Genomic DNA, 19,716 nt, shown 5'->3' with positions numbered 1-19,716 from the left:
TCAAATTACATCCAAATCAGCTAAAAATTTAGGAGGTTTGTTTAAATGGCAAATGCAATCGTTTAAGCATCGGGGTGCAAAAAAGTTAAAATTTGAATCACTCTACTGTACATATATCCATCTCATCGCTAAACAAAGAAATACGGCACCAAATTCGTCGCTTCTTTTTGTAAACATGCGTGCTCACTGCTGAAAAAAATCACAAAAATAATAAACAAACCAAATTCCTTACCATTGCTTTGTTTTTGATGGGATGGAAATAGGTGCTATGAGATGAAGTGGCGAACTGTTCCCCTATAAGGTAACCGGGGCAAGTTGAAATGCGGGGTAAGTTGAAACGGAAGCTGTAATTCAGATCGGAAATGACCGAATGCTCTGATATTTTTTTTCAACAAACTACTCGCCTAAACGCACCTTCTGACTGTCATTCCCGAAAGATTGCAGCTTTCAAAAGCAATCCCTGCCATTGTTTATTTTTCGCCCTTGGCAAAATCCAAACCAACTATTTGACGTGCCAATGAAACAGGTCTCAAAACAATGTTTGGAAGAGTTTTTTCATCAAATTTTTACGGTAGGTAATCATTCAATGTTGAATAAGTATAATGATTATGAAAAATCGATGAAAGACCCGTTTTAATTTTTGTATTTTGGTTGTTTTATATTGCTCTGTATGTTCAACTCATCGGGGCAAATAGAAATGCGTGGTACGGGGCAAGTTGAAACAATGATTCAAAACGTCACCCTCGCAATTAAAAGTTTTTTTTTTCAGAATTCAACATGGTCCATAAATACATACATTCGAAAAACATAAATTTATAAAAACATGCAAACTTCTGAACATAAATTTAATAAATTTCCGCCCATTCCGTCATGAATGCAACCCTCCTACAATCTCCACTAGAATAAAAAGGGGTCATGTTTAAACTGCAGTTTTGACTTTGAGATTCTTAAGCTACTGAGCACTGACTCTCAGAAAAATAAAACATAGAGTATGTAAACATTTCGTTAACTCCACCTTTCACTTTCTCAGCTGCCTATTTCTAAAATCGAAGAGTTTATGAGAGATATGATGGCTGGTTAATTAATGTGCATTTATGAAGAAGCCACAACTTAAATAATCAACTGCGCAATATACAAGTGAACCAAATAATGAAGCATCCTGAATAGTAATCCGAGTTGTCACCAGTAAGAGGAAATCAATTTGATAAATTTTCAGCGTAGTGCGTTCTCCAGAATTTGGTCTCTGAAAATACGCTTGTGACTTTGTTGTACACTGCCCTTATTCGCTTAAGAGTCCCATGTCATTTTCGCCGACTTGAGTATTTTGCCGTGGAATTTATTAAACTTGTTTTACAAGGAGAAATACAAAAAAAATCTAATAAATTGAAAAAAATGGTATCTTTCCAAAAAAATTGACATAATATTCTTTATCCGTATTTATTGCTGTGGAACAATTAAATGGACCATACTTAAGTTTATTTTTTTGTGTAAAATAGTACCTATCAAAATCTGAAATCTGATTTTTATGCGAGTAAATATCAAGATGAGACAACAAAAGTAAGTTTGTTTTCAAATTTTTAGAACAAAGCCTACTATTTTATCATTTTTTTCTTAAACAGGAGACAATTTTAAGCTAATTTCTGAAAGAAATTCAAAATAGTAAAAAACTTACATGGGACTCTTATGCAAATCCATGTAATATTAAAGTCACCTTTACAACCTCGTGCTTCTTGAGTCTCACTGAGTACATACATTTTGTTATTAATACGGCAAAATTAGCTTACATCTGAATATAACGCAGTGTTTCAACTTGCCCCGATTCGCGGGGCAAGTTGAAATGATGCATATAAAAAAATAATTCAAATATAAAAAATAGTTATAAAAAAGTTTGTTAAGGTTGCTTATTTTTTATGTATAATATTTGGCCTGAATCAGCAAACACCGCAAACGGATTCAAAATATATCAAAGGGTGATTTTATTACAGCACTTCGAATTTCAACTTTGAAAAAACCGTTTCAACTTGCCCCGGTGTACCTTATTCCAATTCATCTGGCTCAGCTATGCGCCATGCCAACCGAGTATCCGTTATACGCGCCTATGCAGTTCTTTTTGGATAAACTCCCACCATTACCGGCACATGACCACTGATACGCAGTTCTTCAATAGAGGTATTTTCAATATGTAGGGGAAAGATGGTCAATATGCTCCCCCTTAGCAAAACTTCTAAAATTCTACGTTGTTTCGAAGTGTTTATCAATAATTTGTTATATTAGTCATTATATGGTCAAGAAAATCCAACAGTATTATAATAATATGATTTTATTCCAAAATAGTGTATTTCCATTTAAAATTAACGACGCTGGGCAATATGCGCCACCAAAAATGATAATCAAAATATTCCAATATTTTTAATTGAAATAGTCACACTCTTTTGCATAAAATAAGTGTCAGTCTTATACTTTAAGGTAGTCAATGTTTTAGACTGATTGTAATAATGAGAGCATGTTTTTTTGTATCTAAAGAAAATGCATTGTTATCGAAAATAACGAAATAGTGTCGTAAAGGGCCAAAAAACATTTTATTTTTTTAAATTTAAATGCAAAGTTTTTGACAAAATTATTTTGTGTAATGTCTTACAAATGTTTATTGACTTCAGCTACTCACGATTTTGAGAAGAAATTTGGTAAGCATCCGAAAGATATTCAATTTGCAAAAAAGAGCTAATTGCGGTGGAGGTTGGTACTCGGATTCTGATGGCTTTTCCGCAAACGTGACCTTTAAGTGGTCTTGTTGTGTAGGGGTTATCACGCCTATCTAGAGAGTAGGAGGTTGAGGGTTCGAGTCCCTCCAAGACACGTGGATTCTTTTTCGCAAATTTCATATCAATTTGTCCATTTCGAAATATATGCTGTGCATATGCACAGCCAAGATATTTAACAAAAAAATGGTTTTCGTACGGCCTAGTTGCCGAATAATATGCAATTAACGAAATTTGGGTTAAAACCAAGAAAACGTGGTGGCGCATTTCATACCTATCTCCCCTACATGTTTATTCATGTTCAGCTAGGGTAAAAGATGATCGTAGTTTTCCTGTAGTTGTTGTACTTTGGCCGGAAGCACACCTATAAAAAATCACGATGTTAGTTCATTGGCTGAATGGCCATTAGGCCGAATAGGAAGTAAGGATTGAGAAGTGAGTAGTGCGAAGTTAGACGAAAGAATGAATGAGATAGAAGAAAGAAGAAGAAAGAAGAAAAAGTAAGAAGAAAGGAGGAAGGACGAGGGTAGAAGAAAGAAGGAAAAAGAAAGAAGAGAAAGGAAAAAGAAATAAGGAAAAAAAAGATGAAAGAAGGAAGAAGAAGGAAGGAAGAAGAAAGAAGGAAGAAGAAAGAAGGAAAAAGGAAGAAAGAAGATGCTAGAAGGAAGAAAGAAGAAGGAGGAAGGAAGAAAAAAAGGAAGAAGAAAGAAGGAAGATGGAAGAAAGAGGAAGGAAGAAGGAGGAAGAATGAAGGAAGAAGAAATAAGGTATAAGGAAGAAGGACAAAGGAAAAAGGAAGAAGAAAGAAGGAATAATGAAGAAAGAGGAAGGAAGGAGAACGGCGAAAGATGGAAGATGGAAGATGGAGGATAGAAGGTAGAAGAAAGACGGGAAAAATAAAGTAAGAAAAAGGAAGAAGAAAAAAAAAAAAGGAAGAGAGAATAGTGGAAAAGACAGAAAAAAGAATAAAGAAAGGTGAAGGAAGAAGCAAGAAAAGAGCAGAAAGAAAATTTGAAGCTCATTCGGCCTATTGGAGATTCGGCCTTCGGCCTAATAGTCTGACGCCAAAAATCACTTCCACAATGAAAAAAAATTACAGTGAGAAATGAGAAATGATGCGTGAGATATGAAAAGAGAGGCGTCCCTGGCGTCACTCTGAAAAGGGAGAAAAGCGTGGTAAATGGAAGTGCGAAGTGAGAAAGTGAGATAAGTGGAAGTGAAAAATGATAAATAAGAAATTATGAGTGAGAAACAGAATTGGCACGTCTCTCTTTTTACCATTCATCATTTCTCACTTTTCATTATTAACTTCTCGCTTGTCCAAGGATCCCAGTCAACACACACTCGTATATGATGCCTCATAAGATGCTAAAGTGAAGGCGATATACATACAAGTTGTATGGGGAAGTGCGTATATCGCCTCCACTTTAGCATCTTATATGATGTCATACACGATCTTGTGTTGTCTGGGATGTTATCGATCATTTAGTAATTTGCGTTCGATCATTTAGTAGTTTGTCAATAACTCATTCCAGAAGCTGAATTTAAAAATGTCTTGTATGGTGGACTTTTAGTGTGAAGGTTTTTCTGCAACTCTGCCTTATGGTTCGTTGTTTGAATTCTACTAGTAACGGAGTTATAACCGTAGTTTCAGTAACTTAAACCAAATGATAACCAAATTCCAATAATTTAGTTTAAGTTACTGCAACTAGTGCTATAACTCCGTTATTAGTGTAATTCTAACAACGAACCATTAGGCAGAGTTGTAGAAAAACCTTCGCACTAGAAGTTCACTATACAACACATTTTGAAATTCAACTTCAGGAATGAGTTATTGACAAACTACTAAATGATCGAACGCAAATTACTAAATAATTGATAATATCCTTGCGCTTGTCGCAGTAAGAAATGAGAAATTATTTGTCAGAAGTGAGAAGAGAGACGTCCTTTCCTAACTTCTCACTGTGAAGTTAAAAGTGAGACGTGGGTCGTTTCACGTCTTTTCCATCATTTCTCGCTTCTCCTTTCGCACTTCGCACTTCGGGTGAAGTCAGACGTCTTTATCAACAATATAAGGTACCCCGGGGCAAGTGGGACCTAAAAAACGCTAGTTCAGCAAAATCGCTAAAGCATACTTAGAAAACAGGGTATTTCAGGACATTAATCACGGATACATCATTATATGCTTCCGTTGTTGAAGTGTAGACGTGTTGTAAGCCATTTATTCAGTTACAAAAATATTGGTAGTGACTTAAATAAATTTACCTGTGGGACCTATTCTGCTCTATACTGTCGAACGAAACTAATTTGAAAAATGTAGATATAATGCTCATGTAATTTCTGAGTCATAGTATTTCAGATCATGGATGGAGGTTTATTGCTTGTCAGATTTTTGTTTTTGGCAAAAGAAAGGGATTACAATGTTAGCAGATATAAAATCAAGACAACAGCCGATTTACCGTTTAATTGTTTAACTGTTGTCTGGCTTTACATTAGCTTACTTTCTTACCGAATGTGTGGAAGAGATAAGCAAATCTTTGTTCACTTTTCGAATGAATGTTTCTCTGTTTAACACAAATTATTACATAAATTAGAAACTCAAAAGGAACGTTTTTATTCAGGCGGTGTTGTAAATTTGTAATAGAACGAAATGGCCACTTTATGTCTTAAGCACTTTATTTATCTTAAAATCTGTTAATCTGATCTGAAGTTTAAAAATAACAAAACACAAGACAAAACCTGTTGATCTATTGTAGAATAAGTAGATTGTTTGCACTGTAAACGGAAAATATTGCATAGTTATAACCATTGCTCTTTTCCATGAGGGAGATAATTTTCAGAAAGTATAATACAAGTAAAGTATAATACATAACAACTAAACCAACGATATCAACTGCATTTGATTCAGATACATATGATATATGAGTGTCGAAGTTATTTTTCACTAGACAACAATCTAAAAACAGGTAAAATGGCTCTATCAAAAATGTTGTTCAAATATGTCCCACTTGCCCCATGTATGTTAAAAATCAAGGGAAAGTGAAAATTGCAGATTTTGGCTTTAATAAAAACTTTTAAATCGTTGTTTAAATCGTTTCATTGCTCAAAATATTCACTTTCCACATCAATGATGAATTCAGGAACGACTATTTTGTTGGAAATCCTTTGAATTAAAATAAAAGTGATAGATTTTGCCGGTAGTTTAAAGTCATAATTAAACAATACCATTAGTATGGTGCCGCAAATGGTTTTGATTAATTTTTTTTTGTGTCAGGCGAATTAGTTGATAATGCTGCTTCGTCTTTCTAGAACAGAGGTTCCCAAACTTGTTGGATATGCGACCCACCTAGCAGAATCCCAAATTGCTTGCGACCCACCAGTTACAAATGCATTGATTTTTATGAATTGGATAAAAATGAGTTGGCGTTAGATAGAACAAATCATAATAAATTGATCCCATCATTGTAATTTTTTTTTAATTGGATGTGGAATTTTATTGGATTTGGATGGAATTTGGATTGGTTTTGGGTTGGTTTTGAATTTGATTTAGATTGTATTTCAATTGGATTTGGAATTTAATTAGATTTAGATTGTATTAGAATTAGATTTGAATATGATTTTGATTGTATTTAGATTGGAATTGGATCAAATTAATATTGGATTTAGATCGGAATCAAATTATATTTGGATTGGATTTGAATTAGATTTTGATTGGCTTTAGATTGGATTTGGATTTGAATTAGATTTGGATTCGATTCGAAATTAAATTGGATTTCAATTTGTTATGGATTGGATTTGAAGTAGATTTGGATTGTATTTGGATTGGATTTCAATGCGATTTGAATTGGGTTTGAGTTTGATATGGATTGGACTTGAATTAAATTTGGATTTGGATATGAATTAAACTTGAATTGGATATGATTTGGATTGGGATGGGATTTGGATTTGATTTAGATTAGTTCTGGATTGGGTTTTTGATTAGATGTGGATTGTATTGAACTTCATTCTATTTGCCATTTGCACAATGAAAGAAGGCCATTGACCTCGTCAAGTTTGATGTTCTCTAATCATCGAATTATTACTTAGATCGCTATCTAAAAGCTGGTATAGACTTGTGGGACAAAATAGTGTCAAAGGTATAAATCAAGATTTGTCTTTCACGACCCACCATTGATCTGCCTACGACCCCCCTGGGGGTCGCGACCCACAGTTTGGGAACCCATGTTCTAGAACATTGTTACCATTAAAAATGTTCACCGATTAATCGGCAGCCATAGTACCCACTAACCCCGTATTTTCACTTGCCCCGGGGTACCTTATGCGTTTCATGTTCTGAGGACGATGAAATCGAGCTAACGCAGTTGATCAAGCAGATTGATAAGGATGATTACTTCAGAATCATTGGACTTAGATGACAGACAAAGATCAACGCAGTATAACTATAGGGTAGAGATCAGATTCCCGTCGTAGATGGTACTGTTTGTTCTCAAATCTAAATTAAACGGCAGCACAGCTACTGATTCGAATCAAGTAGTGTGTGACATGAATTTTAGGGCACGTTATTTCTATTACGTACTTTTGCTGCAAAAAACATCACATGCAGATTGTTGTACATTGAATGTAAAATGTATTAAGTTCATCACCTTAAATTGTTTAAAATAAAATCACCCAAATAAGGAAATTAAAACCAGTCTACAAATCTGAATGTTCCATGTTCAAACAGGACAACAGATCATAGCTCACGATTGCAGAACGTGGTAGAACTTAAGGCTTTTTGTTCCCGAAACTTATTGGACAACTGGACGAGCTGTCTGTGACCTCATGCATAATATCTCTCATGTTATTAAACGTCAAAAGTCCTCTACATTTAGGATTTTTTGAAACATGTTGCAAAGACTTTGGTGGCAAATTGAAGTCACGCGATCAAAATTATGAGCGAAAAAATCGTGTGAAAACAGAATCCTGTGTACATCGATTTTGATGACGATGACTTCTGCCAGTTGTTGGATTCTCAGATAATCAGTCGAACATCGGATGATTTTCATTCGGGTGTATCAGTTGACGAAGATGAACACCCGAATGATTGTCATACGACTTCAGGATGATCGTCATCTCAAAACTGAATTCAAATGAAATGGCACTCAGAAGATCATATTTTGAAATTGAAAGGATATTCCGGTGCTATATAAGTGAATTTTTATTTGAAAATTAACAGAAAAACAATGTTCAGTGATTTCGCGAATTTGCCAATTTTCAATTCAAACAAAACAAAATAAAATGTTCTACTATTTATAACGTAATATATTTTATTTATTACTTAATTACATGGTTTTAATCCAATTTTTTTCTGGAACGAAAGTCTAGATCCTTAAGCAACACAGCGGAACAAGGACAAATTTGGCAGAAAATATGAAGTGTAACTGTTAAATGTGATTAAATCCTACGCTTGCGTTCCGTTGCATTGAACTCGGGACTTAATTAGTGGTCCTTGGCTAAAGGTTTGATTTATTTCGTGGAAGGTAGTTTCCAAACTGCTGGTAGAAATATAGTACTCAACGCGAAATAATTCTTCAACAGCTTTGTTCACCGAAGGATTATCCATTGCTGCCGATAGGAAGCTCCAGATCCGGGTTGACGACGTTGATGGCGAGTTGACCCTGATCCACACTCCATGATGCTGAATAACTTCTTGACAATTCACACAATATTTTTCGTAAACTGTAATAGTAGAAAAAATACAGATAATATAATAATACTTCAGTCAAATATATTTTCAGGAAACTTACCTTATTATTTACTGGAAAAGAAAATAGTAACTGTTATCTCCACGATCTCCTCTACCTTCTGTGTTTGCTGCTTGCCATTGAGAATGACGTTTTTTCATTTGGCAACAAGCAACATTGTAGCGTCAGAACGTCATCTAAAATGACTTACATTATTGGGGCGCTTTCAAAACATTTGTCATCCGATTTTCGGGTGATTGAATTTAATTTTACATCATCCCAAAATCGGATGACACGTCATTCGATAATCGAACAATTTTGATACTCTTTTAGGATAATTTGTATTTGTATTTTTTTCTGTTTTGTCAGTTCTTTACGTATGCCATATGTTTGTCAGAGGAGAAGAATTTTATGAAGAAGGAGAGACAAATCTTTTGATAAAAGGCGGAGGTTTGAGTTCAGTGTAGGAAATATTTCAAATAACCTGAAGGTGAATCGCGTTGGAATCCAATTTCAAAACTACATAGCGCTTTCAGGGGCACATAACTCCAAAAGCAAAAGCGAAAAGCCGTTTTTTAACTTTGCTCACTTGCAGCATACAAGAAAAAATGTTATTCAGATGGGGTTAGGGACAAAAGGTCGAAAGGCAAAAGGTCGAAAGGACCAAAGGTCGAAAGACAAAAGGTCGAAAGACAAAAGGTCGAAGGGACAAATGGTCGAAAAGGACAAAAGGTCGAAAGGGACAACAGGTCGAAAGGACAAAACGTCGAACGGGACAAAAGGTCGAAACGGACAGAACGTCGAACGGGACAAAAGGTCGAAAGAAACTAAAGATCAATAAGATCAGAAGGTCGAAATGGACAAGGAACTGAAACGGAGAGAGTCAATCTATCATCAGAGTTGCCCTACACAGTTAACAAAAACTCTGCTCTTTTATTTTAACAATTTTTAACAAATGAATAAAATTCATTCAGTGAGTATAACTAATAGATGGATGTTGAGTTTTCTAAATGTCACTTCGATCTGTCATAACGGCGCACGCCGCACATCAAATACACCGGCGTATATTACACGCCGGTGTATTTTCAATGCGTGCGCCTTTTGACAGATCGAAGCGACATTCAGAAAACCTAGATTTTCATCTATTATTTGCACTCATTGAATGAATTTTATTTAATTGCTAAAAATAGTTTAAAATAAAAGAGCAACTTTTTTGCCAACTGTATAGGACAACTCTGTCTCGCGCAATACAAGTTTTATTCATTCCCTAAATCAACAATCTTTTTATCTCTAACAGAACTATGTAGATATTCATAATATTGTTTCATAGTAATTACTCCTTCTTTGAAAATTGCTCATTCTTCAACTTTGAATGATGTGATGAGTGTGTTATTTCTACTTGAAGTTAAATGCATTTCATAAATTCTTTCGGAATACACCCAACTTGTTATCAACTTGTTCTTGATCGACCTTTTGTCCTTTTCAACCTTTTGTCCTTTACGACCTTTTGTCTTTTTCGACCTTTTGTCCTTTTCGACCTTTTGTGCCTTTCGATTTTTTGTGGCTTTCGACCTTTTGTCCTTTCGACCTTTTGTCCTTTCGAACTTTTGTCCTTTCGACCTTTTGTCCTTTCGACCTTTTGTCCCTTTCGACGTTTTGTCCTCTCGACCTTTTGTCTTTTCGACCTTTTGTCTTTCGACCTTTTGTCCTTTCGATCTTTTGTCTTTCGACGTTTTGTCATAGATTCATTCAGATGTGCTAATCGATTGTACATTTACATTTGTGCGAGCAAGAACGCGATGTGGAGGCTAGCACGGCCATTGTGGCAGCCATTTTTGGACTCTGTCGTGATTCACCTTAATCACAAAGTTCGAATAAAGTGTGCTTCATGCAACTAATACCGGAATGCGATTTGAATGTCATCAAATCAAAGTGTACAGTTTTTTCTGTTTCACCAGATGATAAGTTCGTTAGTGCAAACTACCATTCGCAAGTAGGTATTTAGAGAATTGGAATTTGATTTCATTTGAGGGGCCCTCCTTAGCAGTGTGGTAAAACGCGCGGCTACAAAGCAAGACCATGTTGAGGATGGCTGGGTTCGATTCCCGGTGCCAGTCTAGGCAATTTTCGGATTGGAAATTGTCTCTACTTCCTTGGGCATAGAAGTATCATCGTGCTAGCCTCATGATATACGAATGCAAAAATGGTAACCTGGCTTAGAAACCTCGCAGTTAATAACTGTGGAAGTGCTTAATGAACACTAAGCTGCGAGGCGGCTCTGTCCCGGTGTGGGGATGTGATGCAAATAAGAGAAAGAAGAAAAAATTGATTTGATAGGAATTGGCGTGAATTTGAGCTTGGACGAACTAGCGTGTAACCATAACCACCGTTGAATTGTGTGCACAAGTACAATAACTTCACGTTTACAAACAGATAGTCCCAAGCCATAAGGTGAAAATAAATTCTCACCGAGAAATTCCTTACACACTTAAATTATTTCACAGATTTCGGTGCATTTTGCTTCAATTCACCGAAATCTCAACAGCAGATTTGTTCGGTAATTATTTCACCGATTTTCTGCGGTATTTTCCTTTGTTCAACTGTCAAAACTACCAAAAAATCTGTAAAATTTTTACCAAACAGTTCTGCTGTTGAGATTTCGGTGAAATTTCACAGAAATCTGCGATTTATTTTAAGTGTGTAGAAACATAGAAAACATCATTAAGTTGGGATACGCTCGAAAACTACTACCCGATGAACAATGAAAGCGGGCTACGTAATATAGACCTTAAAAATCACAACTTTTAATTTTTAATAACTGTTAGGTTGTTCAGCATCAGCTTCATTCATTAAGGAAAAAAATCGAAGAATTCGAAAACTCTAGGGGAAACTGGGGAGACTTGATCCCCTTTTCTGATTCCCGATGTATCACAGCCAAAAATAAATAAACATACGCGATCTCAGACACAGACTATCTAAGAAATACACACTTGAACCCACATTTTAATCTCGGTAATCGAGATTGCTGAACATGCTCGGTAAATCACAATTTTTACTGATATTTCGTTAAAATTTTAATTTTTACTGATTCTCGGTATTTTGTTTTAACGATTTTTATTTATTTTTTATGTTTTACTGAATCTCGTTAATGTAGTTCAACGACATTGTCGTTAAAAATGAATATCACCGACCTCGGCTATAAAAACTGACGAATCTCGGTAATTTAACATATTCACCTACCGCATCTGTCATTGACGGTCAGCCATTTTATTGAAGTTCGAAGTTGTTAACGCACGAGTTTTTTTTAAAACAGTGAAAATGGACGGGATTTTGGCGAAAATCGACGCCGAAGAGCAACCAGTAAGGAATAAGCTGAGACAGTTACTTTGTAAGTACTGATTTCTTTATTTTTAGACAGCAGAGGAGATAAACGATATAGCATTCGCTGCTTTTTCTGTAAAGTCCTAGTTCCGGGTTACGCTAATGGCTTGCAGCGTCACATAAACTTCCATCTAAAAGAAAATCATTTTTCGGCAGAAATGATTTCTTTTGACTGCACTTTTCGAAAATGCAAAATGAGATATTCACATTTCACCTCTCTCAAACGACATATTTTGAACGATCATCCACCAATCCCTGAAAAACTGAGTATTCCCTTTGAAAGCGAGAAGTTGAGTATTGAGTACTGTACTGCTTCTTCCGCAAAAAGAGCAAGGTTAGAATCACCCACACTCGATCATAATTTATCTGTTGAAGATTTCGGCAATGAAAACAACAGTTGCTCTGAAAACATAACCGTGGAGCAGATCAAGAAATCAGCTGCTCTTGGAATTTGTCGACTTGCGGGAAATGTTGCATTACCCCAGACAAAACTCACAGAAGTAATGGGCTTATGTGACAGTTTGATAGGAATGATAACGGAACGTTTACGAAATCTTACTACTTCTTTCTTGGAAAAACATAATCTGAATACTAAGCAGACAATCACTATTGAATTTCTCAACGAATTCCATTTCTCTGAACTATTCGCTGATGTAACAACATTCCCCAAACGGACGCAGTTCTTGAAGAATATAGCTATTAGCGTGCCTCAGCCCGTAGAAAAGATGCTTGCTTATCGGGAAGATGTGCGACATGTACGCGGGTTGCACAAGAAAGTTAGAGCGAACGAGACATTCTCATATTGGCGATTAAAGGTTGCATGAAGAAGAAGAAGCCGAAGGATGATATTAGAAAAAAATTGCACGGGGAAGCATACGGAATTTTTTTTGAAACTCTTCTCAAAAATTCTAGAAACTATTTAATTAAAAACGGAAAGCAGTACGGGGTTGGACTTTCATTATACTGTGTATCAAGTATGATATCATAAAATAAAATTTTAAATCGAAAAATTGCGTTTATTATGCAGTAGAAGGAAAGTCCAACCCCGTACTGCTAACCGTTTTTAATTAAATTGCTCCTAGAATTTTTGAGAAGAGTTTTAAAAAACTTCCCGTATGCTTCCCCATGCAATATTTTTCAAATATCATCCTTCAACTTCTTCTTCTTCATGCAACCTTTAATAGTCAATATCCCTATCATAGACACATTGAAACTGATATTCCGAAATCCGTCAAATCGTAAATTGCTCGAGCAATCTGAAATTGAACAGAGATCTATTGGTGGAATGAAGGAATATGTTTCTTTCTCTACGGGTGAAACGTACAAAACCAGTGATTTTTATCAAAAACATCCTAACTCGATAAGGCTAAGCTTGTACCAGGATGACGTAGAAGTGGGTAATGCGCTAAGTAGCAGAGCAGGCATTAATAAAGTGTCATGCTTTGCATTTAAAGTTCAAAATTTCCCGGACAAGTACAATTCTTCCCCAAAAAGCATATTTCCAGTTCTCTACTGTACATCAGTTGATGCGAAGAAACAAGGATATAATAAAATCTTACAGCCATTGATATCCGATTTGAAAAAGCTTGAAAAAGGAGTAACGGTTTGCTTTGAATCAGAAAACTACGTTCTCAGAGCTACATTGGCGGTTTTTTGCGGTGACTTAGCACTTCATGAGGTGTTTAATTTACTTGGACCGGGTGCTAACTTTGTTTGCCGAATTTGTACCATCTCACGACCATTATTCAAAGAAGATCCGTACGTCAAATATCCTATTCGGACACAACAGTGGTATAATATTAAGATGGATCAATTGAACGAAGGCGAAATTTCGTCAACCGATTGTGGCCTGCAACGCCAAGGATGTATACTTAACGAATTAGACAATTTTCACATTTGTGAAAACTATGCGTTGGACGTAATGCACGATGTTACCGAAGGAATTGTACCATTAACATTACAAGTCGTTATTGCAAAAGCAAAATCGTCAAAATTGATGTTTCTTATATTAATTACCGTATTAATACATATGCTTATGGATACGTAGACAGAAAAAACAAGCCCTCTGCTAATTTCACTGAGGAAATGCTCAACAAACCGAAAGTGTGTAAGCTCAAACAGACCGCTACACAAAATCTTTTGCTACTTCGGTCATTTCCATTCCTTTTCGGACATTTAGTTCATAAGGATTGCGAATTCATGTCTCTTATAGGGCATTTGATCAATATTGTCAGAATTCTCATGTCCCCTATCGTCTCAGACTATATGCTCGCTGAATTAGAAGAGCACATAAGCTTGTTCCAACAATCATTCTACACAAACTTCAATCAGCGTATAAATAAAAGCCACCATCTGGAGCACTATCCATATTGCATCCGTAAAAGCGGGAGTATGAAACAGTTCAACTGTTTATCATTTGAACAAAAAAACAAGCCCTGCAAAAGCCAGTCTGCCACATGTCGCAACTTTAAGAACATATGCAAAAGTCTTGCGAAACGCCAAGGATTCAGCATGGTTTTGGACATCATTGACAATCCTTTCACGGACAAAGTGACTTACACAACTGGAAAGTTGGTACATCGCGACAAAACAATGAGCTACGTTTTTCTACTAGAGACTAATGATGAATTCGTATTCACGCCTAAGGTTGTCACGATTAATGGAATTGAATTTCGTTCGAATTTGATCGTATGACTTAAAAACCACAATAATTTGCTGTATCCAACATTTGCAATCATCCGTGAAATCATCGTTCAGAATAATAATGTTAAACTACTAGTAAAAATCTGTGAGACGACTGAATATAGCCATTTCTATGAGGCGTATCAAGTAGAACTACTAGACGATACTAGATTTTTGGAAATATTAGAGATTTATCAACATGCTACGTTTACTTTCTGGTCACCATATGAGAGCGATGCAAAGTTTATATCTCGCCGTTTCTACTGTCAGGATTACTGACTACCAAGTAACTTTTATTTTCAATATGTAGGTAACTGATTAACAATTTAATATATTTAACAGGTAATGAAGAAATAAACGAATTTGAATTGTTTATGTCGTTGGACGATTCAGATTTCATGCGTCTAAAATTATCGACCAGAATCATCAAAACCATACAAAAAATTCAACAGTCAGTATCGTCTGAAGATATTATAGAAGAGGAGTATATAGATGAAATTGAAGAAACTGTCGGCGAAACGGTAAACGGCGACATCGAGCCGGACCAGCCAGACGTTAAATATGAAGCACATCAAAGTTCCATCAGTGAAACGAATCCATACGCCGGAATATCAGTGGAACAGGTAAGCCCACGTATATTGCTCATACTTATTATTCCATTTCTTATCCAGCTGATTAAACATTCATCGCTCAACTATTGACACACTTGCCTTTTTAAAAGAAATAATCAATCAAACAATGATGTCATTCATACAACAAAAGGTTGAGAAAGTTCACAGGTAGTATCCTTAGTACCTACATTGACTGAAACTTGTCGATCAAGCTAAACTTTACATAGAAATTTGCATTGCTAATAGAGAAATTCAGTATTTAACTTTATTTACCTACTAGTTAACGTTTGTCCCTGCTTTGTTTGAGATTCACACTTTAGCACTAAGCATTTCTGCTTCACTGATGAACATAAAACATAATTCAGAGTTGCATTTTACGCCACCCAAAACATAAGGCCACCTTTCACGCCTTTCACCCACATTGTTGCTTGCCATCACTAGCAACTGTCACAGTTCTTTACAATTTATATAGTCTGGCAAATATTTACAAATCGACCAATTCAATACTAGATTTTTAAAACGACTTATCGGCTTTTGTAAACAAAGATTCAAACGTCGATTTGACGAATCTGGAAGCATTTCCACGCAAACCAACACCATCCAACCATCCAACATAGTGGTATTGAATTCATTTATTTAGCAACACAGGAAAAATTTTTGATCCGCATATAACTTAGGCATATTTTCATTAATTCAATTACATAGGGGGGAAGACGGCTTTGGCAGGTTTTGTTCTATTATTGGCAGGGGTTTTTGTCGATCAAATTTTATGAAATTTGGCCGCAATGTTCTTTGATATGCAAAGAATGTTTAAGCCAAATTTGAGCATAGTCAGGCATAACCCCCCCCCCTGCCAATAATAGAACAAAACCTGCCAAAAACGTCATTCCCCCCCCACCGTCATTGGTGTGATAAAGGATGATTGCGTCTTTCATCAGATCACGATTGTAGCTTTTCCAATTGAGTTGTAGTAGTACATGCATTATCTCACCATTACTGGTTTACATAGAAGATCAAAAATAAACATGATTAAATTGACAAATCCGATCGCAGAAATCAGAAGCCCTGAAAATAGGATTGCCACAGCAGGATCTATACATAACATATTCATTTGTTTGCATTAAATTGTATAACGAATACGGGAAAAGCAATAAAATTCACAAATTGCTATAAATTGTGGCTATATTGTATGTTTAAAATTAGAATAAATCAAATCTAAATAATTTGTTTCCTAATATTAAAATTGTTGTTTTGTCATTTTTTACCTCTTTATTATTATCTAGGGTTTCTTACCCCATTCCCGGCCTAACATGCGTACGACTGTATTATTTAATTGATATTTATTACAGGAAGCAACTTTTTCTGAAATTTGTAGGCTGTATAATACTGCATTGGGGTTCACTTCTGCTTAAAAAATAGCTATTCGTGCTAAATATCGTTCAAAGAAGCTTTTATTTGATTTAAATTAACTAGGTGCAGCACTCATTTCAGTCATAGCGATTCCCAATCCGGCATACAAAAAACCAGTTCCCGGCCTAAGCAAAATTTCACTCAATCTCTCAACATTTTACTCTCATTCTCTCTCGGGACGGTAGAAAATGCGATGTAAACAAAAATATGCACGTTCCACGACAACAAGATGCCAGATGGTATTATTCATAATCATTTTTATTTGGTTGAGAAGATATTTTAACTCATTCAAATTTCTTCCAAATACTTAAAAACAATATTTATTTCACCTTTTAAAATCGAGAGAACTATAAATAACATGATAACGTCAACATATTAGACAATTTTCCTATTAACGATGAAGGATCATTTTTATAATCCTGGCCTTTTGGCAGCACGGTGCGGCTAGAAGTTCTTGGGCCGAGGTGAATTTTTGTTCGGTTTGAGAATACATTTTAAAATGTATTCTAGTATGTTTAAATAAGTTCTAGTGAAACGAACAAATAAGAATAATTGAAGTGCGTGTGTTTAGAATTATGGTGTGGTGATTAACAGTTTCATGCAATGGTTGTATCGAGCACTGTGACGATTTTCAGGTAGGTGTTTATTCGATAATACCGTTTTGTAAAAGTGGAAAGAATCACTCCGGCTCAGTGGTGTAGCATCGGAGAGTGAAATTTTGAATTCTACATTTTATTTTCTACAATTGAATCAATTAGGAGTAAAACAAGTGATAGAAAAATATTGAGTATTGTGAAAAATAAATGGGAGACTTTTTAAAAATTATCAACTATAAACCTACGACTTCCAAACAGTTTAAATCATTAGTTTTCTGTGCAGTGAGCCGGGAACCGGGTCCATAGGCCCAAGTAGTGATTTACCCTATTTCCTCTTCTTAACAGGAAATTGATATCAACATTATTTTTGCGAGGACAAACGATGGAAGAGATCTAATGGAGGAACTCAAGGAGAACACAAAGCCGAATGACAAAACAATCAAACGTATTACGCACCTGCTTTGCGATTGTTTAAAATCGTGTTACGGAGTGTAAGTATGAAATAAAAATGTAAGTTGTACGTTTTTGGTAATATAGTATTTTCATTTTAGGCGCGCATCTACATTTTACAAAAACCTTGTTGCTCAATCGCTAGTCAAGTCATACCCTATTTTGGCTTCAACGGTTTCTGAAGTTCCACATGTATGTTATTTCTCAAAGACTGGTATTTATAGATATTTATAAGAAGTATTTATACTTATTAATATTTGTTAGGCACTATGGTTCTACAAAAACGGCCGTGGGGACGGGAAGCATGCAGGAAAACTTACCATATGGAGTATTTGGCCAAACGGGCAGATGGACGCGTTTTCCATAGAAAAAAAGAGAAAACAGTTCAGGGACACATTGAGCTTCCAAATACTCAACAGTCGGAAATCGATCTTTTCTCTATGGTAATTTTATTACTTTTTTGTATTAATGCGATAATGTTATAGAATAGAGTTCATGCATAAAGGATATTCGTAGAGAATATTTGAATTAATAGAGAATATTTAAATAGCAAACTGTTGATATTATAGTTATATAACAATTTCGAGTGACATTCTTACTTCCTGTTTTATCTAGGAATATATCGATGGTTCTAACCAAACGTGAATTTCTACTCACAATCATTTTGTATTTTCGAGAAGTTTTCTAATTAAATTCTAATTTATTATAGGTAGAGGAACTAAAATTCGTTGTACCGACGACCGAAAACAGGAAGAAGATCATGAATTTATGGTCATCTACATTTGAATACCGGTCACAGTTTCGTTCAAATCAGGACTTCCATTCTTTCATCGAAGAATTCCCCGTTACTACGGCTTTCGATGGTGAGCTTGTAAGTATAGAATGGTAGATTATGTATGCTTCGAAAACTAATTTTGAAATACGTTTAGGTGGAATATGATTTCAGAAGGATGTGGAACCAAACCATGGAGTTTGTTGAGCAGTGGAACACGTGGCAGCATAAGATACTTATGTCGTACAAACATTTGTACCGAGAAATTTCCAACGGTAATAATTTATCGATTCACATTAAATTAGGTTTAAACACTTTCATTTCCTCTTGTCATAAGACATGTTCGTACTATCAAATTTTATTACACCACTTGATTTACGTATTTCGACGTCAACAGTAAGGCCATCTTCAATGTATCGTACATTGAAGATGGTCTTACTGTTGACGTCGAAATACGTATCTGTCAAGCTATAATCATATGGTGTAATAAAATGGGATAGTACGAACTCGTCTTATGGCAAGTGAAGACTATCCACCAAAAAGCTCTAAATCATTTTCTTATCACTTTTATTTGTAACAGATTTCTTGAGAGCGTTGGCAATTATCCGTGCTAAGAATCCAACTCGCGGTTCAAAGCGTGTGCGTGACGAAAGATCTTCGGAGGACAATTCCATGAATGGATTGATTTACTGGATTAAGGTAATCAACGATAGCGATAGGCAATCAAAAGAAATTAGTTTAAAATCGTTTTAGGGTTACTCACTGATTAGGATTATTCTATTTTCAGCTGGATGACCCACTTCCTGTGTGTTATGAGGTTCCGGTTTTGATCATAAGAGGAAATCTCATGACAGAAGGAGAACAGCATTTCGTTTCCTGGGATATCGTCAACATGCCTGTCGGTGATAACATCGTGCGGGCTTTCAGCATGTTTTGTCAATGCTTTGATGTATTTGGCATTCCATGCGCACCAAGCGACAAACAGTTTATGATGTTTTTCCGGGGAATAATCTTTTCTGTGGACAAAGTTTCCACAACCGGAGAAAAATTCGTTAGATCTCTAGAGGAGTAAGTGAAACCCAATAAAAATTCATATTTCAGCAATGAATAAAATAAGTATTGTTGTGAGAGATTTCTAGTGTTTTATTCTAGTATTAAGGAAGAAAACTATTAAATACTAAAGAATTGACAACTTTCGGCAAAATGTAGGCGCTGCTTTATAAATTGTTTACCGAAATCTAAGCAATAGTTTTAAAGGTTTCTCGGTAAAAAATAAGGACTTCTCGGCAAAAAATAGCTGATAAGCTCGGTAAAATTTGACAGTTGATTCTA

The 19,716-nt window shown here is 35.5% G+C and overlaps 1 protein-coding gene and 1 long non-coding RNA gene across 2 annotated transcripts; both read left to right on the top strand.

Moving 5' to 3' along the window:
• The first annotated feature begins 15,134 nt into the window (after positions 1–15,134).
• LOC134216797 (uncharacterized) lies at positions 15,135–17,788 on the top strand. The gene is made up of 3 exons (XR_009980829.1): positions 15,135–15,168; positions 17,508–17,653; positions 17,714–17,788. It is a non-coding gene; the product is annotated as an uncharacterized LOC134216797 (long non-coding RNA).
• A 93-nt stretch (positions 17,789–17,881) lies between these two features.
• On the top strand, positions 17,882–19,478 carry LOC134209890 (uncharacterized). The gene is made up of 5 exons (XM_062685912.1): positions 17,882–18,055; positions 18,322–18,483; positions 18,542–18,659; positions 18,965–19,083; positions 19,172–19,478. Exons 1-5 carry the CDS (start codon positions 17,882–17,884, stop codon positions 19,454–19,456), a joined length of 858 nt encoding a protein of 285 aa, XP_062541896.1. The 3' UTR covers positions 19,457–19,478.
• The last annotated feature ends 238 nt before the right edge of the window (positions 19,479–19,716 follow it).

Source organism: Armigeres subalbatus, chromosome 2, assembly GCF_024139115.2.
Source record: "Armigeres subalbatus isolate Guangzhou_Male chromosome 2, GZ_Asu_2, whole genome shotgun sequence".
Lineage (NCBI taxonomy): Eukaryota > Metazoa > Arthropoda > Insecta > Diptera > Culicidae > Armigeres > Armigeres subalbatus.
The sequence above is the reverse complement of the archived record's forward strand: the minus strand, read 5'-3'. Positions and strand labels throughout refer to the sequence as shown.

Excerpts from the sequence above, each read along its gene's own strand:
- LOC134209890 (XM_062685912.1), top strand. The coding sequence starts at position 17,882 with ATGGTTCTACAAAAACGGCCGTGGGGACGGGAAGCATGCAGGAAAACT. Across the intron at positions 18,056-18,321 it reads AAATCGATCTTTTCTCTATG|GTAGAGGAACTAAAATTCGT; the intron begins GTAATTTTATTA and ends AATTTATTATAG. Across the intron at positions 18,660-18,964 it reads GTACCGAGAAATTTCCAACG|ATTTCTTGAGAGCGTTGGCA; the intron begins GTAATAATTTAT and ends TATTTGTAACAG.